We start from the raw sequence: 24,695 nt of genomic DNA, 5'->3' as shown, positions 1-24,695 counted from the left end.
ACTTGTCATGAAGCGTGTCAGACGTTACTTATGAGAGGAGGCAGAGGACCTTCGTCAGCAGTGAAGAACGAGGCAGAGGTGACCAGGAGGAGAAGTGGAGTGTTTTTATGAAGAAGAAGGAGAGAGAGAGCCTCCTCTCTTGTGGGTCAGCCGATGAGAGAAGATGAAGAGCCAAATCACCAACGCCCTCTCCGACTTCTTCTTTGAGTATGAGACCCCTCGCCAGGTGCTGGTGAGGAACAGGAGGGTGGGAGTGGTGTGCCGTCTGATCCAGCTGGGCGTCTTGGCTTATATCATTGGGTAAGACTTGCTACATTCATCCCATTGTTTCTGTGCTGTTCAGAGGGAAAACAAGCAGACTTGAGTGCAGAGAAGTCATGTTTCAACTTGTTTGGAATGATGTAAAATGACCTTTCAGTGTGACCCTGCACATTCCTGCAACTTTATCCTTTATTGTTGGCTCGGTTTAGAGTTATAATATAGTTACATGATGATAAGAGCATCATGTACTGATCATATTGTTGGAAAAACAATTTTTTAAAATCCTATTTGACTCCTGGAGGGTGCCACCGATGGTCAGAGATACTTACTGTAAGTTGGCAGGTAATGTTGACACAGCAAACAGGCACTGCAAACAAACTGCAAGTCAGAGGCGCTCTGCCCATTAAGAGGTATAAGGAGTTAACCAATTATAAAAGGAACTTCAGAAACTTTCTCAAGAAAAACTGACAACATTTTGTGCTATGTTTGAACACAAAACAATAAGCTCAGAGATGGAGAATATACCCAATATGCCAACCCGATTCCAAAAAAGTTAAGATTTAATATAAGATATATATTAAGATATAATGATTTTTGACCTACGTTCAACTGAATACAACACAAAGACAATAGATGTAATTCATAAACTGGAAAAATGTTCTCTTTCTTTCTTTCTTTCTTTCTTTCTTTCTTTCTTTCTTTCTTTCTTTCTTTCTTTCTTATTTCTAAATACATACAATCATCATTCAGTCTTTCTGAATTTGATGCATTCTGTTTTTATTTACATTTGACACAGCATTCCAACTTTTTTGGCATGGGGGTTTTAAGTAATTAACTTTCTCCGACAAAACCAGCACTCCCTTTAAAGGACCATTCATAGAGACAAATACTATTTACTGTAATCTATTAAAAGTTAATTAATGTTGCTGCTTATAACTTTAACTTTAGTCTTCACATGCTTCTTTGTAAATTATGTTTGCGTAACATATTTTTACAATACACAAATTGGTTCAGCTTCATGTGGAGTGGCACCATGTTACAATGGGGGGTGGGGGTGGGGATCTTGCTTCGGGCCCCTAAAAGTGTAGGGCCGGCCCTGCTCTGAGTAATATCTGTTATCTTATCATCTGCCCATCTCAAGTTAAGACTAAAGAATACAACATGCTTGTTGACTGACGCAGACTTTCCCCACACACTTGTTATGACATGTTGGGAGTCATTCCTTAAAAAAATCATTCCGTAGAAGGGAGAGTCTTTCAAATATCATTTCATGAGTTTCTGCTGTTCCAGTACAAATTACTCATTGACCGTTTGTGTTTGTGCATGTTTGCGCTTGTGCATGAGTGAGTGCTTTTTTTCATCCCCAACTGTCTCTGCACCTCTGAGCAGCAGAACCTGAGGAGCTGTGTGAGATGAACACGCTGAGGCATATGCTAACACGTATCACAATCAACCGCTGCCCAATTCGAAGCCAAACGGCAGTGAGACGTGTTACCTTCTGCTGGTGACACTCAGAAACGTGATCGAGACAGACAAATATCAAGAATATTCTCTTGCTAATGGCAAGGTTTGTTTTAGTCCAGGGTGAACAGGAAACTGATATAAACTCGTTGAACAGGGTTCACTTTGATTTTGGATATTGTAATATGATTGGTTGGTTTTAAAGGCTCAATAACAGTAAAGTGATGTGCTTTTCTGAACTTACAAGACTTATTATTTGCCTTTACCCAACTAAACATTATTTCCACAATACTGATGATCTATTCAAAATATTTTGTGAAAACCCCAATACAACCCTAACTCTACAGTGTAGTCACATTATTGATATTGAGGCTTTTAGTGAAAATTATAATGATATTTGATATTTTTTTTGTAATATCTAGCATGGAATAACCAAAAGGCATACAAATAACATGTCAATTTCAAAGTCATTTTGTGTATTGTCAGAATGGTTTTTGCTTTTCATGCAGCAGCAATATATAATAAAATAAATGGTCGGAGCCCGGAAGTGAGGCGACGAAGCATAAAGGCCATTAGAGTATTCTCAGAGTGGGCCAGAGGGCTGGTGGATGGAAACAACAAGAACAGGACAAGGAACTGGACTGTAGCTCAAATATTTTATTGAGTCATAGTTATTTCAGCAGAACCTTTTGTTTTGAAATGTGGTTACATCCTGAGACACCACATGATTTCCTCTGACTTAATGTGTTACTTTGTTTTTTTCCCTAACCTGAACAAGTAGTTCTGTTGTCTAAACCTAAACCTAACAGTAGTTTATAACCAAGTAGTTTATATGTACATCTGTATAACGGTGTGTATGTGAGTATGTATATGCATATGCATCTGGCTTACATTGTTGTTGTTTACGTTGTAGTTTATTTTTCCATTTGAAAAGAAGAACTAACAGCCCCGGATAAGCGGAGGAAAATGGATGGATGGATGGATGAAAAAAAAAAGTAGTTCAGTTTTACAACATTCATGATCATGTAACCGTCAAGTCCTTTATATGTTTAAAACAGCAGCCAAGCAACAGTTTCACAATGTTTTAAAAGCCATAAAATGGGCTGTAAAATTACACATATATAGCTCTAAATGCTTTATATGCAAATGTCCTTAAAGGTGGCGTACTATGTCCTAATTAGGGATGGGAATAATGAATCAATGGTTGATTAATGGTCGTTAAGAATTTGGTCGATCACATGGAATTTTTAATCGATCTGTGTATTTTTTTTGTTATTTAAGTTTTGATTTAATTTCTTTTATGTCAAACATCATACAAAAGACATCAAACTTCAACACAAACAAATCAACCACATTCAACAAAAATACACAGAATAAAAACAAAACAATGCATAAACATGTAAATATAGATAGATCTGTGTATTTTCTAATTCTATCTCTGACTGTCTATCAGTATCAATGAACTGAAACACGGCTGAGCGTTCAGTTCTGCGACCGTAACTCAATTAGCCAATAAGCTGAGAATTAGGTTGGATAAAGCTACAGTTTGCAAACTGAAAGTTGAAATAACAATTATAAAACACACAGAAATAAAAGAGTATTAATTTGAGCAAAGCTAGCTTACTGTATCAAACCTTGTTAGCATGAATTACTAGGTTTAATTTTATCCAAAAATATTTTTAAACACAAAACACATAAAACATTGAACTCCTTGATGTTATCTTTACAGTATAATCTCACTTGATTTAGTTTTACGATCGACAGGAAGCCTCTTTTCGTCCTTTCAAAATAAAAGCGTCCGTTATCTAAACAGGCTTTTGCATAGTACATAGTACACTTTTATTTTGACAATGCATAGCGATTAATTGATTGATCTTTAACGTTAGGTTTCTTCCAAATCCCTATTACACAAAAAAACTTTAAATGCCTAAAATGTCCTTAAAAGTGATGCACTATGTCCTAATCATGTTGCTATAGTGCCTGGCCTTACTACAGTACCTTGCATTGTGCACACTTCAGAGTCAGGCCACAATAAATATGGATGAACATTCCTTCCATTTCAAACCTTGAAAAAGAAATCTTAAGCTGAGGTGACTGTGAAATGCGATTTTAGCTTCCACCGTGGGCTGGTATAAAGGCAAAAAGAACAATCCTGATGTCATTCAAAGATTTTATTTCTTTTAGTGTTAAGGCTCCCGGTGCGTGACAGAACTCCTCCTGTCACCTGCCTTTTGCAGTCATCAGACCACATTTAGGCTGAGCGATGATGGGCATGAAATGAGATGTAATTATAAAGCTGTCCAGATTCTCCTCTTCAGGATTCTAACAGCAGGCTGACAGGTCGGAGCAGAAGTCAGCCTGTATCTTTCAGACACTTGCAGTGAACCGGGGAATCACTGGTTGACTTGTTAGGAATTTTAGATGCATTTTTAGATGCATTTTAACCTCAGGCATGCTGTGAAGACATTTATTATTCAACAGTCTCTGTTTTTATCAGCAAAAAATAAGAAATTATTGTACAAATAGTCGTTGACACACCTATTTTATATATGACATGCAGTCATGGACAAAAATATTAGAACACAATTGTTTTCTTCAGTTATTTGTTCATTTTAATGCCTGGTACAACTAAAGGTACATTTGTTTGGACAAATATAATGCTGATATTTAGCCATTTTCAATGGTTTTACTTGATAATAACCAAAATCAAGGAAAATGTCTAGATATCAGCTCTTAAATTAAACTCTTATGAGCTTATATTTGTCCAAACAAATGTACCTTTAGCTGTGCCAGGCATTAAAATGAACAACAAATTCAAGAAAAAGGGTGGTCCAACAATGTTTTTAATGTCTTTATTCTTGTGATTTCATCATCACAACTAAGAATTCTTCTATATGAAGATGTAAGCACTCATGGCCAGCTACAGTTTGGGAATACACATACCATACAGCACTGCATAAATCACACATGAATGGTTTTTATTAATCAACCGGAAGTTAATCTCTTAATTCAGAAGCAAAGACTAAATTAACAGAGAACAGCAGCCTCAGCAAGCCATAATTAATTATCATCTTGTCACTCTTAAGTTGACAAAAATGCTAATCTATTGTTTGCATTTCATAATAATTAGCTGAAGGTTGACTTCTTCTTTTTTCATTCTAATTTGTCTTAACAAAATGAACACTAATCTCAGCGCCACAGTATGTTGGAAAGAAAAGCCTCCGTGGCTCTCTGTTCTGCTTCTGTCGGGGCAGATACAGATCTCACTTAGACTGCTGTTTTGGAAGATCCTTCCATTATTTCACGCTCATGCGTTTCTTTATTCCATTAATGTGCTCTATTTTTTTCTCCCCTTTCCTCTTCAATGTAAGCTCCAACTTACATAATTTGATTTGCATAACTGATAGAAGTTGTGGTTTTTATCTTGTTGAGCAGCCGGTACATTATTTAGGTCTGCAGTTTGAAGGATGTTACTGGTCGTTTGTTGCTGTAAGGTGCTTTCATTGTACATGGACAAATGAGCTGGTGCTGCAATACATGTGTTCTGTAGGCTTTTTGCTGCGGGGTAATTGCTTTTTCACACCCTATATAAAATATCTATGCATGTGTGTGTGCACATACATCGTCTTCCCAGTGCACGCCAGCTGTCGCCCATATCTCCTGGCTAGACACACAGATAGAGCGGCACGAGCAGAAGCTTCACTACAAGATGAAAAAAAACCAAACTGTACCAGAGAGTGACCAGAACAAACCGTGAATATTTAACTTTGAACCAAAGAGTTCTACTGTGGATTTCATATCTCTTTAAAGATTATCGTCAGTGGTGCAAGAAGCCCTTAGATCCTTTGCTAGTAAGTGAAAAAAAAAGAAAAGAAATACCAGTAGTATTAGTAGTATTGTTTAGCAGAGATTTGATTTAAGCCATTTGGTCCAAAACAGGTCACAAGTAGGGGTGGGCGAAATGGGAAAAAAAAAAAAAAAATCTAATTATTTTTTCAAAATTTCCAATCTGACAATATCCTTTAAAATAATAATGATAATAATAATAATAATCTTTAATTACAGAGCACTTTTCAAAACACATGTCACAAATTGCAATACAAAGACAAGTTAAAAACAGACATACAGCTAAAAATAATGTTAGAAAATGACATAGTTCTGTGCAATTAAAAGACAGTTCAAGGGAAGGGAAGGGAAGGTAAAATCAGGAAAAGCTATCTGATAAAAGTATGTTTTAAGAAGAGATTTAAAATGTGATTTCTTTACCAAAAAAGTGCTAAAATTCTTCTCGCTTATCAACACATCTATGTATGGACACAATGTTTCAGAACAGCAGCTCTTGTTCATTTTCTTTAAACTTTCAAGAGACTCCCAGTTAAACTTCAATGTAGAGACATTAAATAGTTAAACATTCAAGTCGAGTCCTTAGTTCATGCAAGTCAAGTCCCAGGAAAGTCACAACATAAAACATAATTATTCAATGACCAAGGTTAGGTAACTTTTTAGGTTTCAATTTGTTTAAATGTATCCGTTGTTTGCAGAAATTTAACATTACAACGCCAGTGTTTTTATTCTAACGATTGGGTTGATTGGTGACATCGATCATTATTAGGCTAACGTTAGCTTAGCTCGCTACGGAGTTGTGAGAGACCAGATTGTATCTCGCCAGTGGTGAAACTGAGTACATTTACTCAAGTACTGTACCTAAGTACAACTCTGACGTACATGTTCTTTACTTGAGTATTTCCATTTTATGTAAATATAGGCAAATATTGGACTTCTTACTCCACTACATGACATTTTTTTTAAATGAAGCAATTAAACAGTATAACAAGTAATTAAATGCAGCTTTCATAAATGCACCAATGCAAATAATGTAATAATATATTTAGAATATATAAAACAATCTGAGTGGGTCCTTTCTGCATAACAAGTACTTTTTTTACTTTTGAAACTTTAAGTACATTTTGATGTGGAAAATTTTGTACTTTTACTTAATAATTGTTGAATGCAGGCATTTTACTGTAGTGGAGTAATTCTGCAGTGTGGTATTAGTACTTTTACTTAAGTAAGGGATCTGAACACTTCTTCCACCACTGTATCTGGCTAACATCAGTATATTAATAAATGTCTGCACTCTGATGTCCCATTTATCTTTGTGGTCATAAAGGACGACCACCGTAACATTGCACAGCCACCATCACTTGCACATGTGCCCCTGCGAGGTTTGCTGCTGGCATGTGAGATATGTGGAGCAGGATGTCGACATCACCACCATACATGCCCTTGCCTGTGGAGCTGGATGGTTGGCTGGGGTGGAGTGGGACTCTGAGGTGTTGATGGACCTGTAAAGATACTTTCTCTGTCTCCTACAGGTGGGTGTTCATCTACGAGAAAGGCTACCAGTCCACAGACATAGCAGTAAGCTCCGTCTTCACCAAGATGAAAGGCGTGGGCTACACTAACGTAAACGGATCTGAGAGAGTCTGGGATGTGGCCGACTACGTCTTCCCTCCGCAGGTTGGTGACTGGTTGGCTGAACCTTTTCACGCATGCCAGAACATTTGATATGTACTCATCACATGACTCTAATTGGTCAAGAATTTCTTTCGCACCTGGTACAAGTCACTGGCCATGGTTAGGATTATAGTAAATCTGGCCTAGAGTCACATGTCATATGGTCCATATCCACAGTCCATGAATCAAACTGTCAAAGTGAATAAACATAAGTTTATGAGTCAGACTAGCAACGTCAAAACGCTTTGAAGAGAGTTCGAGGTTTAGTCATGCTTGTGTGCCTGTGCTTTGCCAAAGTCTTTGCGTGCATCCAGTAAAAAACTGAACAAACAGCTTAACTAACAGAGACTCTTGTCAAATATATCTTTGTTTACTTATTATGTCACTGTGCCCTGTTATCTTTGGGAATGAAATAAAGAGACACAATGAAGATTGTCATGTTTGCTTTGAGATCTGGGTGTGGACCTTTTTTAATTGAGAGTGGGTTTGGCAAGATAATCCCATCCACAAAGATGAAAAGGTCACTTAGGTATAATTTTTTACTTTGATGAGGTATCAACCAAGACCTTGTATATATTTAATAAACCACATTTTATCAATCACAATGAAACGATTCAATACAGGGACTCGGGTGCAGAAGAAAAGTGGCTGAAACCAGGACTGGTGTAAAATCCAACCTTTAATTAATATCCAAAATAGGCAAAACAATCCAAAAGCAACAAAACATTTTGCATCCCCGCTTCGCTCACCTGCGTCGTTCACTTGCGTCTTTGTCCCGCCCACTGGGGATGTATGGAGAGATGCAGGGAAACGAAGTGAGGAGAGAGGAGACGTTTTAAGAAACGAGACGTCCTTCCCTCCGAAAACACGAAAGGGAAAAAAGCTTCTAGAACTTTCTTTCTTTTAATTATTATAAAATGTAGAAATGTGTTTGTGGTCTTTTTGGTGTTCAGAGCCACAATAAAACTGATTTTCACTTTAAGGCGAATCATATAAATGAAATATAAAACTTGTGGTGACACACTTGAGTTTAATCTGTGATCTGTCTTCTGTCCGGTGTGAAACTACAGCGATGTTGCGATAAGATCAGTCCGATGAGCAGCAGCGTCTAGTCAATATCCTTCAAGCAAACAAACAAATAAGAGCTTTGGGATGGTCGTAAAGATGGCGCACACGAAAGAACTTCCAGTTTAAGCGAGGACAGAGGATAGAGGAGACATAAAATAAGGAACATGGGACGCACACAGGGTAAAAAATGGGGAAGCCTAATCACAAATGAGACACAGGTGTGTGGGGACAAAAAAGGAAGTGAAAGTAGACACAACATACAAGAACCAAAACTACAAAATAAAACAGGAAGTGCACACAAAAGACAAGCAAACCATTATAAAAGAGAAGCAGACCATAACATAGAAACTTGATATAGGTCACACATTATGTTCTAAACAATGACCTCTGTGACAATAAACTTATTCTGGTAGAACACCCAGCATCTTGTCTCTAGTATATCAGTGATACCACCTTACATTAAGCCTGACATTAAAGCTTAACTGCAGCCAAAAAGTATATGAATATATGGATTTAATGGAAAGAGGCGATAAGATTTGAATTTGATAAATTAAAGTAACACAAAATCTGGAGTTTCTGGGACGAACAAACGGTGGACTATCACCCAGGAGAGCGGGGTTTGGGTCCTGTGTAAAAACAGAAGTGAACGATTTTTAACTTAAGTTACGTGAATCATGTTTTTGTATCATGAATCATGAACGTAACTTGCGTTAGGCATGGGACCCTTGTAACTACTTCACATCCGGCATTTATGTACATTTATTTATTTTAAACTGTCTTTTATGACACCTTACCAGAAGTTTTTTTCCCTAAACCTAGGTCAGTGGTTTTACAACATAAATCCACAGAAACTACAGCCTTTTTTACAACCGCAACTGTATGTGTATGTATAATGACGTGCATGCTATTTTTAGATTGCGCCGCTGTACCGCCAGCCGATGGGTTTTACTGTCACACGACCTCCTCTCTGGTTTAGGTTGGAGAAGTTGTTGGGTTGGTACATTGGCTCTTTGGTGTCAGTCAACACTGCACAGTGGTCCAGCAGTCAAATTTGCGCAAAAGGACACCTACTAGTTCGAGTTAAACTGTTTACCGTTGCAAAATAAAGTTCTGACATTGTGGTATCAGACGTCTACTATATATAGTATCTAGTATCTTAAATCTGAACACCCCAGGTTGGTGAGCCCATCTGCTCTTCAATTTCCTACTTCAGGCTGTGGGCGACAGTGCACATGGGGTATCATGTGTTCGTGAAAATCTTGATAATGATTTGGGGTTAGTAACATGGCTGGATAGCTGGCTAGTCTTGCTCTTTGTCTTACTGTCAAATGTATATTTGTAATCTGTGGACTGTGCACAGTGTGATTAACTTCAAACCTTACAAGCATAACGTTAGCTTTCTGGCTCATTAAGCCTTTAAGGGTCATTAACCCCTTTATCGGGCAAATAACCATGTTTGGTAACTTCAGCACACATACCAATAACTATATGGGTTCCTCACAGCCAATCAGCAACGATCAGGCTACGCCACAGACAGTGCCACCATGGCATCTGACCAACCAGTATAATAATAATAATAATAATAACTCAATTGACCTTGGTTTGCAACATAAAAATGAAACATTTTGAAAAAAGTCACAAAAGTAAAAGTCTTGTAATATCCTCCAACAACACTTGGTTGGTAAGTATTTCATTAAGTGCCCTACAGTCATGGAAACAATTATTAGACCACCATTTTTCTTCAATTTCTTGTTCATTGTAATGCCTGGTACAACTAAAGGTACATTTGTTTGGACAAATATAATGATAACAACACAAATAGCTCACAAGAGTTTAATTTAAGAACTGATATCTAGACATTTTCCATGGTTTTCTTGATAATGATTTTGGTTATTATCAATAAAACCATGGAAAATGGCTAGATATCAGCTCTCATTACCATTTGTTTGGACATATTTGTCCAAACAAATGTACCTTGTTGTTGTGCCAGGCATTAAAATGAACAAGAAATTGAAGAAAACAATGGTCTAATGTTATTTCCATGACTGTATAAAGGGCTCTTTGGCAAGTGACCATGCCAAGTGGGATAATGCCCTTTGAGGTTTCCATAATCAGGAATTAACGGTCTCCACATGGGACAGTTCTAGCCTCCCAATCATCCGTTAACTTGTGAAAATGGACACCTTGATGGACATTAACCCTTATAACTTGTTTCATACAGGAAGTCCTTGCTCGTGGCCAGGAAATAGTCCAGCACATAACCACTGTAAACAAAAACTTTTTCCATTTCAGTTTTTGAACAGATTAAACAATTGAAATAAGATGTAAAGTAATAGAGTTCGATTGGAGGTATGTGTACCTGCAGTAAGTATGAAGCTGCAGGAACTGGTTTATACCTGACTTAGCATAACGACTAGCATCAGGGGAAACAGCTAGTCGCCTGGTTTATGGGGTGTTATACCTCACATAACACCCCATAAAACCACAAGGTGTGTTGTTTTTGTATTTATATGTTAATTGGTGAGCTTTTAAAAGGTGCTTGTGGGTGGATTTAGTTAAATTTGAGTAAAACAAACTGTCTGTTTCGCCAGCAAACTAAACTAAACTAAAACTATTAAAAGATTGAAGAAGACAAAGATGCAGGACTTATTGGGATGTGAAAGTTTTGGTTTGAGTTTTGGTTTTCGGCATGGTCACTAATTGGACACAATTTATTAATGTTTGACAGGTTGTTGACAATACATTTTAGCATGTTGCCTCAGAACTCACTATGCCTGGGTCACTATGCCATTTATGGCATAAAAAACTGATTTAATCTTTTTTTTAACATATTACTTGTTTTAATCAACCTTAGGGAGATTCATCTTTTGTGGTGATGACAAACTACATCATAACTGAAGGACAGAAGATGGGAAAGTGTCCAGAGGTAAATGCAAATGCTCCCTCGTTTTTCCTTCTCGTCTCTCCTTTTTACTCAGACTTACACACTTCCATAAATAGTCAAAGCAAACAGGAATTGTGTGTCATTCCAAGACTGTTTCTGTAAGTGGGTAATTGTGAAGCCGTCAAACAGCTAACTGTAATTGCCTCAAGATGACATAAACAGCAGATTCTGCATGCTGCAAAACAGCAAAGTAAAAGCAAAACTCTACTTTGTCATTGTCATATTGTTTTCATGTTGTTTACACCCACATTCCACAGTTGTTTGTCCACTCACTGACCCCGATCTCTTTGTTTGCAACAGCTCAAAGGCAAGCACAACTGCAGCTCTAACGCTGACTGTGAAGGAGGGAGTATCAAACGTACGGGACATGGTAAATCCTGACGGCCCGACAGTGTGTGACATCAGCCGTCCTCACTGAGTAACCGTCTGTGCATCTGTTGCGGTGGTGGAAAGTAACTAAGTACATTTACTCAAGTACTGTACTTAAGTACAATTTTGAGGTACTTGTACATTACTTGAGTATTTCCATATTACTTTACGCTTCTACTCCACTACATTTTAGAGGCAAATATTGTACATTTAGCTGACAGCTTTAGTTACTTTTATAGTCAGGATTTAGCATGAAAAACGTGATCAATTTAAAATGATTATGCATGTTTCTAGAATAAACCACACAACAATGTATCAAGTGGTTAAAATTTACCCTGCCTGGACAACATTAAAATGCTGCTTACATAAATACATCAAAAATAATGATCCAATAATATACTTGCAGCAGGGCTGGACTAGGACAAAAAAAAAAAACGGCCCTGGCATTTTTGCCCTGACCAGCCTACCACGTCTAGTAACTCACCAACTATCTTAGTGCTCTTCTAACCACATAGATAATCTAACCATATCACTCCACACTACACTACATGCAGGCTACATAAGACAGCCCTCACACTTTAATATACATGCAATAACATGCAGCACAACAAAGCAAGCCCATAGGCCTGCAAGAAAATATGAGAGAACACACAGTACTGTGAAAGTACAGTGGAAACTTCATTGCTCACTGTAAAATTGTGCTCTACCAACGCTCAGGAAACAAATGTTTACAGATCGGAAAAGATCCCTTTGGGTGGGCAAATTACCCTACAGAGACAGAAATGTCCTACTAGCACATTTAACACTGCTATTATAACCTTCACGTCTAACTGCTGGTCTGTTTATCATCACCTCCAAATCTATCAACAACTGATCACGCTGACGCAGGTAACAGCAAATTAGCTTCTCAACACTAACAGGACCGACCAACATGTTATTATGACAAGGCACTAGAATGTTAAACTGGTAATATAACTGAACAGTAACAAGAGCAAGCCTAGCATGTTGCTGTGCCAGTCAATGAACTTCAACCAATTAAATGATTAAGTTAAGTCCATAACTGTTAAACTCCATTAAAAGTCCGGACGGGCGAAATTTACAGTCATCAGTGGGACATAGTTGAGGCAGCAGAAACTTTACTCTTCCCGGGCTTCTGCCCCCTGGCTGCGCACGCACCCAGTAATATTTGTAAACAAGTCACAATCTATACAGGAGACGTTGATGATGTAGCAAGTAAACTACACATGCTGTGTTAAAAAGTTAGCAAGCTAACAAAATAAAGTTATTAACCTGACTTCATGATATTTGAGCCAGGCAGAGAAACATTTATTGCTTCTTACCGCATGTTGCCAGTGCCGCCGTCTCTTCTACATTTTTATTTTCTAGCTGTGCCGTGACTGATTATTTGATTGACAGCCGTTGGGCCCAAGGAGGCGGGCTCTCGGACCTCTACCTGTTCTTTTAATTGACCATTGGCCAATGAGAATGAGTCTACCAAAAACAAGGTTGTTCGGCCGAAAAGACCTATCGGGGCGTGACGTGATTGGCTGATTGATTGACAGCAGAAGGGGCCAAGGAGGAGGGGGCCCTCCCTCTACCTGTTTTATTGGCCATTGGGCAATCAGTCTACCAAAAAAGAAATAAAAAAATATGTTTTTAAATTTCTATTTCGTTTTTTATAGTCGTTCAGCCGGACGGGCCATTTGCCCAGTATGGCAGATGTCAGTCCAGCCCTGATTTGGAATATACAATCAATAAACAATCTGAATGAGGGGCCATTCTTTTGTAGCCTACTTTAACTGAATACGGGACATTTATTTGTAGGCTAGTTGAGTAATTCTGAAGTTTGGTATTAGTACTTTTACCTAATTAACCCTTGTGTAGTCCTCCCGTCGACTATGCACTGGTGGTCCTCAGGGTTCAAAAAGGACCCCATGACATTAGACTGGTTTTAGACATGTAGAAAAAAAATATTCACAACTTTTTTTCTCCACATTTAAAGGCAACTCATGACCAACAAATTGATATATGATTTTGATATTTTTTCATTATTATTGGTCAATTTCAAATATACAACATTAGGCCTCATTTAAAGAGAAAAAATGTAATAAGACCTAAATCTTTTTTGAAAGCATTATACATATTTGGATGGCAGCAAACATAATAAAATAATCACACCTGTGGTCCTCAGGAGTCAAAAAGGAAGACTGGTTTTAGGACATGTAGAAAAAATTATGAACAACTTTTTTTTCACCTTTTAAAGGGATCTAGATACTTATTCCACCACTGTCTGTCGCCAAACTCAGATCAGTCCAGATCTTTGGCTTTCTGTTATCTGCTTCTGTTTGGCCAGGGATGAAAACCGATCTCAAAATTCATAAACTCTAACTTCTAGAAGCCAGTGACAGGACCATGATGCACTGAGGGAGGTAAAGGATCATGTCATGTTAACGACCAGTGTATATTTGCAGAATTGGTTATGGCTCTTGAGAACCACTATAGAATGATCTTATGCAGTAGAAACTTAAATACACCGTATGACTCCTAAGGTAAACATTTACATTTAACTCCTGCATTGCTCTTGTCCAGTAGCAAGAAAAACACATAAAAATTAACAGCCTTAGTCTAAGCAACTAGAGTGTGTTTGGATCAGGGCTTGGAGATCACTGAAGCATGCCAGAAAAACCCTGCCTTAAGCAAGTAGACACATGATGCATGTATAATCACAAACGTCATAGTAAACACAAGTTATAGGCACACAGAGACATTGAAAACAAATTCAAACATGCTTTTCTAATAACATATAGAGTATCTTTGAGTTCAAAGAGCAGTTATATAAATTTATTGTCCTCCATCTGTCCCAGGGTTAAATTATGGGCCTTTGAAGTCCTCTCTGTGCCCTACATCGACTTCAATGAGACAAACGTTAGCCAAAGCTTTAGATCTGTCCGTTTCAGACCAGTCAAATTCACCTTGAGGTGCCAGTATCTCTTTAGAGGCGGCATACTGTCTCTATGCTTATGGACAAGTAAACACAGGAGGGCGTCCCTGTAGCTAAACAGACCGGTGGCCTCCAGTAAAAGGTCAGAGACTGAAGCTGAGTGGCCAAACGCCTGCTGGAAGAACTGTCGGTGAACTCAACCAGCACATGATGAGATAGCAACGAAGCCAATCGCATGCAGAGAAATTCTATGTTAGGATCGGGATGAGATAAAGGAAACAGCTACTTCAGCGCTTGCTTTGCTCCCTTGCTCTTCTATATCTTGCTTACTGCTGTTGATGCTAATTCAAGATAAGATGATAAAAGTGGTGGCGGAGAAATGCTTAAAAATTGCTTTAATTTTTCAACTCTATGACTTCTTTTTCATTGCTGCTTGAAAACACATGCTCCAGTTTGAAGTTTGGTCTAATGATGAACTCTAATGATGTTTCTATTTCAAGGACAAATGACGGGAGTCTGTGTGAATAGCACCAAGACCTGTGAGGTGTTGGCTTGGTGTCCCGTTGAGGATGATCATGGCATACCAGAGTATGTAAAAACAATTTTTTTTTAAATTTTTCATGATGCAAGCTGATACTGGCTTGCAATGCATGTGATGATTCTGTGCCATTAGCTGGGTCACATATATTGTCTGTACTTGAGAAATAAGATAAGATAAGATGTGACTTTATTTATCCTGCAGTGGGGAAATGTAGTTGTCACAGCAACTCAAGATACAGACACATAGATATAGAAGACAGGATAAGAATGAAAAAAATAAGACATATACATACATTCTGTAGAAATTATATACATACATTTCTGCTTTTTGGCATTTATTATTAATACATATTTTTTGTGTTTGTTTTCCTGAAAGCACTTTGCATTTTACAGATATTGCATACTGGAAAAATATATTTTAGCATGCTAATAATTAAGTCGTTGCATGTAGCAATATGAACATCAATGAATAAATATATTTGAATATATGCAGAGATATATACAGTATAGTATAAGTGGTATGTGACATACATAATACGGGATAAAAAAATACAGAAGGCCTAATATAGGCCTAATGTGCAAATAAATAAACCGGTAAAGTCATAATATAATAATACAAATATAATTTGTGTTGATTCCTCAACATACTGGTTTTAATGCTGTTCTCTCCTCTGTTTATTCCCATCCAGTCCTCCTATGCTGATGTCTGCAGAGAACTACACGCTGTTCATCAAAAACTCCATTACTTTCCCCTTATTTGAAGTCTCAAGGTGATGGACCTTTCCATTCAAACCAGATTACAATTGTTACAATTGTTTCTACATGTAGATGAACAAATTGAAATTCGCTATTTTACATTAATTGATTACAAAATCATATGTTCAAGCTTTATTTTAAACAGAATAAAAATCAATAAGAAAAATAAAAATAATTAAGGGCATTTATCCAGGCAGGTAAAAATCTGAATTGCATTATGGGAATTGTAGGATCCTGTGATTTTCTTAAATCTGTCCCTCACAAGTTCTCAAACTTTATGAAAGTGTGACACTAAATAGCTGGAGTGTCCCTTAAAGTTTTGCCATAAGTGTTTAAAGGTTCAATGTGTAAGATATGGTCAGACTTTTAGTTTAACGCTAAAGGCTGGAGGGCCGGCGGGACTTTTTGCTTATTTCTGTCTTTCAGAGGCTGTCGCAGACTTAATTTTAAGGCTGCATAAAATATCTTGATATCATATGAAACTAGAAGATCTGAGAAGTGCCGTGATATCTTGTCAGGGAATAACGTTTTAAAGCAGGGGTGGGCAATTCATTTTCCCAAGGGGCCACATGAGATACTGTATAGGCTTATAAAATGCAGTAAAATGGATGCTTTTAGAGCTGTTACTGGTAAGAATATATGTTATGAAAAGACTATGTTAATGTGGAGTTAGTCAAATATAGCAGTAAAAAACAATTTATTTTAAACACAACATGCATTCAAACCACAAAAACAATATAGACCATGTTTCTTATGCAGTAAACAAACAATTTATTTACCCTGTGCAAAAAACAAAGTGTTTTTAACAAGATAAATCTGTGCGGGTGCTTATGCATGCACGCACATACGTAAATCGCCTTCAAAATAAAAGCACTGTGGTTAGATTGATTTCTAATTTCGGGGTAACCTCACGTGGGCGAGACAGGTACTACCAACAGGCCGGATGTGGCCCCCGGGCTGCCTAATGCCCAGATCTGCTTTAAAGTTAGGCTATATTTTAACAAGGGAAAAAATGACAAGGCCATTTCCGAGATATCTGTATGAAAATGGGTTCTATGAAACAAACAAAAAAGTAATTTGAGGTCATGTTTTCCTGGACTTTAACATAGCACTATTTATGTGTTCTATAATGCTCAATTGTGCTTTCAGGAGTAACCTGGTGGAGGGTATTGATGCTCACTACATCAGCAAATGCCTTCATGATCCAGTGACGGCTCCACTGTGCCCCATATTCAAACTGGGAGACATAGTCAGACTGTCTGGCTTCAACTTCGAAACAATAGCCAAAGTGGTAAGTTAGATGATCTCTACCTAACAATGAATGAATAGGAATGATTGTTCAGGTAGAAGAAGATATCTACTCTATCTAGTCACAGCTGCACATGTACTGACTGTCTTTTGGTGTTTTGTTTCTTTTATTTCTCGTGTTTTATGGAGACTTGTATTGAGTATTATGTTCTTGTGTTCTGACAGGGAGGGGCCATTGGTATTGTGGTGGACTGGACATGCAACCTTGATGTGGATGTGAAACACTGTAAACCAAAGTACAAATTCCACGGTCTGTACGGAAACCCTGCTGAGACAGACAAAGCCAGAGCTTCAGTAGGCTACAATTTCAGGTGTGTGAATATACTTCACTGAATAAACATAGGCTCAGGTATTTTTACACAGCAGTAGTGATATAATACGCTTATTGTGGGAAATACACTTATCTGCTGTTGCCACATTAAGCTATGTATGACGCCGGAGCCAGCAGCTGGTTAGCTTAGATTAACATAAACACAGGAAACACCGGGAAACAGCTGGTCCGGGTTTATCGAGTGTACATAACACCTCATAAACCCATAAAGTGTTATGCTTTACACTTTCAGTTTTTGTACAGATAAAACAAACAATATATAAATGTGTTAATTACTGAGTTAGATAGGCTGTTAAGTGAACGTTGTGACCTCTGGATAGAGCTAGGCTAACTGTTTCCTGTTTTTATGATAGCTAAGCTAAATTTGAGCTTCAAATTGAACGGACAGATGAGAGTGCTTGTGGGCGGCTGTGGCTCAGTTGGTAGAGTTGGTACAGCCCTGTGATAGTCTGGAGACCTGTCCGCTTTTGCCTTAAGGGGCTTTAAAATACAAAGGACAACTATGCCACCCTGTGTCATCATAACCTTGATTGGGATAAAAAGAACTCATCCCCTTAAAAAAACCTTTAAAGGAGAAGTGTGTAGGCTTCAGAGGGAGCTAGCAGTGAGGTAGCAGATTGCAACTGAATACCCCTCCCTTTTCCAAGCATGTAGCAGAACCCATGGTGTAAAAAAAATGTGAAATTCCCTCTCTAGAGTCAGTGTTTGGTTGGTCCGTTCTGAGCTACTACAGAAACATGAAGGTGCAACACGATGGACTCTGTAAAGAAGAGCCACTTCCTTTGTAGATATTGTCACAGGTAAAGTTATGCAGCGCTGGACTCAGACTGACATCGCTCTTGCAGGATCGCCAGTTACCTATGACATGGACAGGCCAACAGCTGTTCAAAAGTCTCGTTCAATGATTGTGATACACAAAATGTGTGTGTGTGAGTTGTCCTTACAGGCCTTAAACATGATTGTAGTCACATCTTACTTCTGTGAGAACACAATTATTCAAATATAACAAGAATCTATGCTAATGAAAGCACAACAATGCTTAGTTTCAAGTGATTAGACATCAATGAAAATATATTAAGGAATATTATATTTTTTGCCAATGGACCCGACTTTCACCTTAGAGACTGGTCCTTTAGAGAGGACAAATCCCTCTCACAGGACGGACATGTGCATATGCATAACACAAATGTTGTGTGCAGTCTGACTCACCAGTTGTAGACCATGGCTATAGGCCTGCCGTTGGCTGCAGACGGCATTATTCTGCTATCTTTTGCAGGAGCACCATCGCTGCCTCCTGAATGCTGCCCAAGACGACTGTGACTGTTTTTATCCCCTTTTGTCAGAATGATAACAGGTGCAGGCAGATTGTTCTGAGATGGGTCTGGCTATGTTAGCCTAAGAATAGACCAAGAAAGTAAAATTACAGTATGGACAATCAGGATGACAAAATTCTAGATAATAAATAATGAATAAATAATAGATTGCAAACATGCATTCATGGAAAAAATTATTAGACCACCCTTTTTCTTCAATTTCTTGTTCATTTTAATGCCTGGTACAACAACTAAAGGTACATTTGTTTGGACAAATATGATACATACATGCAGACATTTTCCATGGTTTTCTTGATAATGATTTTGGTTATTATCAAGAAAACCATGAACATGTCTAGATATCAGCTCTTAAATTAAACTTTTATCAGCAATCTTTGTTGTTATCGTTATATTTGTCCAAACAAATGTACCTTTAGTTGTATCAGGCAAGGGTCTAATAATTTTTCCAATGACTGTATATTAATGACTGATCTAGGAAGACACTTTAGGCGCCGAGAGCTGAGCTAGACGACCTCCTCTCCACCACCATGGCAACCTGGAATGAGGACAGAGTATACAAACAAGCCTCATGTCCTGGAGGATCCAAAAAATCTGGAATGAGCAGCAACAGCCAGAGGAAAGAGAGGGCAAACAGCTGTTCACGAAAAGATATTAGCAAACAGACGGTTAGAGAGATGCAGTGGTTTCATTAGTACTACGGGCTTGATTGATTCATCAATCTGAGACCAGCCTGCCGGACAGACAACCTTAACAAGTAGAAGCCTGTAGTAACCAAGTAATAAGCAACTAACAGGAAGTGGAGAGGAAAGCTGCTCTGCTTCATGTCTGTTGAGTTGAGCAGCCTGTCTGGAGTTTATGATGTTTACTTGCCCTCAGTTAAACTGCTCAACGTGGCACTCAAGTGTTCTTCAAACCTGCTATAAATAATATGGGGACAGTCCGCTCGCTGTGCAAACACATAGGATATTATTTGAGAATCGGTGGTTGTGCGCAGTGGATGTTTAGGGGGAGATAGCAGGTTAACAATAAATGCCACATAGAAGTGGTGACTTCATCTGAAAACTGTGAACCTGAAGATTAATTTGAGATGCAGCTCAGCACTGTGTGTCAAGTTGTTCTGGTCAAAAATATATAATTATAATGACTTAATGAATAAATTAATGGATTATTTATTAAAACCTATTATGGTGTATAAAGGGTCATGATGTTAGTGGTGGTTCTTAAGTCCATTTCCATGTTCAACTATGTCTCATAAATTGTTGCAGCAATTTTTGGGTTGATACCATTTGTTACACTCATTTGGTGCTGAATAATGCAATTTTATTGATACCAAGAATGGAGAAAAATGGTCAGAAAAACCCTCCAGAATATAACATCAATATGCCAAGAACTTTGGAACAACATGGAAAAATCCATGAGGTGATTTGGGTTCAAAAACTTTGGTCATTTTGGAGATTTCTATATTTTCTGCACCTCTGTTCTTCAAACTTATTGGCTGCCAGATCTTCTGAACATTAAGTAGTTAATTTGCATTAGGGGCTTGATGATTATAGCTGCATGGGAAGTATTCAATGCCATACCACTATAAATACTGTTTTTATTGGTAATAATTCATTAGATTCTGAAGGTTTAAATGCCACCATGTAGTTTATTATGTGGGAGAAATGTGCTGATATTCAAGCTGCACAGCATTAAGCCTAGTATCAAACAGATGATTGGGGATATGTGGGAAATGTAAATATTTACTTGTGCACGCTTCTATGTAACCCGTTGTGATGGTTCCCACGGCTGTTTCTAGGTTTGCGAAGCACTATTTGGAGGACGGAGATCAGAAAAGAACTCTTCTAAAGGTGTTCGGGATCAGGTTGGATATCATTGTGCAGTCACTGGTGAGTAATATATTTTATTATTCAGATGAAATTCTGACTTAAGAAATAAAGGAAATGTGGAATCATTGGTACTTTGTCATTCACAGGCGAGAAAGTTTGATATCATCCCAACACTGACAGCTATAGGCTCGGGAGTGGGCATCTTTGGAGTGGTATGTTAAAGCCTGACTACCTGCAATTATTATTCATTTTCTGTGGAATACTTTGTATTTTAACTATAATTATTCTGATTTTACAGGCAACTGTAGTATGTGACTTGGTGCTGCTCTATTTGCTACCAAAAAGAGATTTTTACAGAGACATGAAATTCAAATACACAGACACACATGTACAGGTAAGCTTTTATTATACATAAAACGTGATAATAATCTGATATTAATTCTGTTGTGATAGAAATGTAGTATGAACACAAGATGGCAGCAGAGAGGCTTTTAACAATACCACTGCATACAGACACAGAACAGACATCAACAGTGTCATTCTTTATCTGATTTATTTTTTATTTTATTTATTTTGGATACATTTCAGTATTTGTGAAGGAATGCTACATACAGCGTCAGAACTAGTTCACCATGGGCGGATTATGAGACAACAGGCCCCTGGGCACAGATCTTTATTATATTATTTAGCCTCTGTTTGTTGTTGTGTGTCTATTTTGTACTTATCTCTGTATATTTATGTTACTTTATGGTCATTTTGTGTGTCTTTCTAATCGTTTTGTGTCACATATTTTTGTAGTTATTTTTGTCTATGGTTGTTTCGCCACTTTTCTAGTAATTTTGTAGCTGTTTTGTATCTCTTTGCAGTGGTGTTGTGTCTTTTTTGTGTCTGTTTTGTGTATATGTTGTTGTTTTGGTCTCATTGTACTGGCTTTGTCTCTTTGTAATATATTTGTGTCTGTTTTGGAGCTGTTTTGCATCTCTTTGTACTTGTACAGCCTTGTTAGCTTTGTGTGTCTTTGTAGCTGTTTTGTGTTTCTTTGTAGTTTTTTTTTTTTTACTATTTTGTATCTCTTTGTACTTGTTTTGTCTTTTTGAAGCAGCTTTATGTTTCTTTGTAGCTGTTCTGTGTACCTTTGTAGTTGCTTTGTGTCTCTTTTTTGCTATTTGTATCTCTCTGTAATTGTTTTGTCATTTTGTAGCTGTTTGGTGTTTCTTTGTAGCTGCTTTGTGTTTCTTTGTAGCTATTTTGTATCTCTTTGTAGTTGTTTTGTCTTTTTGTAGCTGCTTTGTGCTTCTTTGTAGTTGCTTTGCGTTTCTTTGTAGTTGCTTTGTGTGTCTTCATAGTCATGTTGTCTCTCTTTGTAGCTGTTTTTTGTATCTCCTCCTAGTTGCTTTGTCTCTCTGTAGTAATTTTGTATCTCTTTGTAGTTGCTTTGTGTCTCTAAAGTCATTTTGTATCCCTTTGTACTAGTTTTCTCTCTTTGTGGCTGTTTTGTGTCTCTTTGTAGTTGTGTTGTGTCTCTGTATTTCTTGGGGGTTGTTTAGCCCCTTTTATAGCAATTATGAGTCTCTTTGAAGTTGTTTTGTGTGTCTTTGTAGTCATTTCATGCCTCTTTGTAGTTGATTTGTGTTATGTTTTTGTTCTTTAGAACTTTTCATAGCCATTTTGAGTCTTTTTGTAGTTTTTTTTAATGTTTCTTTGTAGTCATCTCTTCCTCGTTGGTACAAGTCTTTTTGAGTGATTTTGGAGGTGACAGCCAGGGGGGTCCATGCCACTTTTGCCCCCTTGGCCTGTGCCCAGTTGGCCCATTCAGTAATCCTTCCATGACGCACACAGAGAAGGTGAAGAGTCACCTTCAGATTAATGCTGTGTTTACAACCTAACATTCACAGGCTTGGTACAGTAAATCCATTTATCTGATCGAAGATGAAATCTTTCCCCCATCCCTCCCCAGACAGTTCCCCCCTTTAACTGAAACAGGCAGAACATTTTGTATTTACAGCATGACAGCGAGTCGCTTGGTTTAGAAACAAGCGTCTATTACACCCTTGAAGCAAATGCAAGACAAGTCCAAGGCACTGGCCAGTCCAACGTGAGTGCTTGTAGAAGTCTAGACAGTAGAGTAGATTCTTTATTTCCATGTATTTTGTGTGATCATGAGGAGAATCCTTTTTGCCATTACATTAGAGGTCTAAATAGTTGCTATCCTGTGGATTTGACTTTTATCCTACAGGACCCTGACTCAGAGGCATGTAGCACAGCGACAGAGGTATCTAAAGTAAGATAATTATATAGTTCTTACAGCAACGAGGTTTATTTGCTTTTTTGATGATGGCTGATGTTTTATTTATCTGCTTTTCCTGTAGAAGTGACCTGGGAGCAAAGTTTTAGTGGCGCTTTGAAGGAGTACAGAACTGGGACCCTGCAATAGATCCTGCAACACACACACACACACACACACACACACACACACACACACACACACACACACACACACACACATACTGGTTTTCATAGATCATGGGGACTGACTGTTTTAATCATCACTTGTGGGGACCACCCTTTTATAGAGGTTGTAGAGAGCTGAAAAAAATTGAGTAAACTTGCCATAACTCAGTTAGCCTATACATGCCTTCAAACCTCTGAAATTATGAAGTGATGTTTTAATCAGGCTTTATGGGGACATCCGGAAAAACCAGTAAACATGCTTTCAGGCTACATCACTTACATGAATTGGGATATTTCACACAGATTATTTGGTGACTAATGGGGACCTTCTTTTACATAAAACAATGAAAATTAGATCCTTTTCTAAGAAGCAAATTCTATAATTGTGGAATTTGCAAAAATAGTAAAACTTCAATTCAAACCTTGAAGCAATCACACACACACACACACACACACACACACTCTAAATGGACTTGGGATTGGAAAGGACACAGCCTAAAGACTATGGTCCACGTGTCCTCAGCAGCATCTCCTCTCTTACAGCCACCCTGAGTGACTGTGACTCCTGCTGTTGTATGTAGAGCTTTAGCGTAGCTCAGCTGTATGTGTACTTTTTTGGGTGTAGCTCGGTTTGCTTTTGTTCACAATTTTTGGGTGTAACCTCCACCTCCTCCGTATTCGTGCAGGTAAAAGAAACACTTTGTGCCACTTCAGTTTGTCTGTGTGTACACAAGTCGTCAATTACCTCTGTCTAAACACATGACGTGTGAATGTGCCGCTATCGGAGTGACTCATCCCCCGTGTGCACCTTGTGATCGATGAATAGAATTCAATAAAAGATGTACAGTAAGATTTCTGCTTTTTCTTTTGTCTCACAGTGTGAGAAGTCGAACATGAATACAGGCAACACATCAGAATCCTTCAGATTTGTTTTTTTATTGTCTTTGATTATGTCTAGGTGTACAAAAGCATGCAAAAAAATAGCTTCTTTATATATATTGGTACATATTTACATTGTAACAACTGCATTCCATAGGGATGTGCCATGCTTCTGTTTTTGTATGAGCGACACAGGTGAGTGAACATTCAGAGAAATGCACAAGACAACAGGAGACACAAAGACAGCAGGCACCTTCAGCACACAGCAGCCACCTCATCGTCCCTGACTGAGCATTATGTACAAACTCACTCACCCAGAATCTTCCTTTGGACATAATTCTGACTTGAAAACAGGAGAAATTAATTCAGTCACTCGTTTTCTGTGCTGCCACTATGGCAACTGCACTCATTGATTTTTCTTCTGTTTCACTAAGCAGGAAAGCCTTTAGAGTGAGCAAACCTCTGCCAGGGCTACAGTTAATTATGTCTAATATGTTTCTGCATCAACATGGACAGTTGTGCTGATTTTTTAGAGAATATCTGAAGCACGTAAGTGTTGGGGCTTTCTCCAGGGACGAACTGTGCTGCAAAGAGAGTCATACAGGTGAACACTACGTTATGGCCATTTCAGTGTATGCAAATGCTTTAGTCCCACCTTTGAACAACATTAAATTGATCAGGCTTGATCAGAGTTGATACAATATGT

At 38.0% G+C, this 24,695-nt stretch overlaps 1 protein-coding gene across 1 annotated transcript; it reads left to right on the top strand.

Annotated features, from left to right (window-relative positions):
- The first annotated feature begins 20 nt into the window (after positions 1 to 20).
- p2rx1 (purinergic receptor P2X, ligand-gated ion channel, 1) lies at positions 21 to 23,112 on the top strand. Its single transcript, XM_059351779.1, has 13 exons — positions 21 to 300; positions 7,098 to 7,242; positions 11,162 to 11,233; positions 11,552 to 11,621; positions 15,062 to 15,149; positions 15,791 to 15,871; positions 17,007 to 17,148; positions 17,331 to 17,476; positions 20,629 to 20,719; positions 20,806 to 20,871; positions 20,958 to 21,053; positions 22,896 to 22,931; positions 23,029 to 23,112. The coding sequence occupies exons 1-13, from the start codon at positions 164 to 166 to the stop codon at positions 23,032 to 23,034; spliced, it is 1,176 nt and encodes a 391-aa protein (XP_059207762.1). The 5' UTR covers positions 21 to 163; the 3' UTR covers positions 23,035 to 23,112.
- Positions 23,113 to 24,695: the final 1,583 nt, after the last annotated feature.

The sequence above is a fragment of the Centropristis striata genome, chromosome 15 (assembly GCF_030273125.1).
Source record: "Centropristis striata isolate RG_2023a ecotype Rhode Island chromosome 15, C.striata_1.0, whole genome shotgun sequence".
NCBI lineage: Eukaryota > Metazoa > Chordata > Actinopteri > Perciformes > Serranidae > Centropristis > Centropristis striata.
The sequence above is the reverse complement of the archived record's forward strand: the minus strand, read 5'-3'. Positions and strand labels throughout refer to the sequence as shown.

Excerpts from the sequence above, each read along its gene's own strand:
- p2rx1 (XM_059351779.1), top strand. The coding sequence starts at position 164 with ATGAAGAGCCAAATCACCAACGCCCTCTCCGACTTCTTCTTTGAGTAT. Across the intron at positions 15,872-17,006 it reads CCCTTATTTGAAGTCTCAAG|GAGTAACCTGGTGGAGGGTA; the intron begins GTGATGGACCTT and ends TTGTGCTTTCAG. Across the intron at positions 17,149-17,330 it reads TCGAAACAATAGCCAAAGTG|GGAGGGGCCATTGGTATTGT; the intron begins GTAAGTTAGATG and ends GTGTTCTGACAG.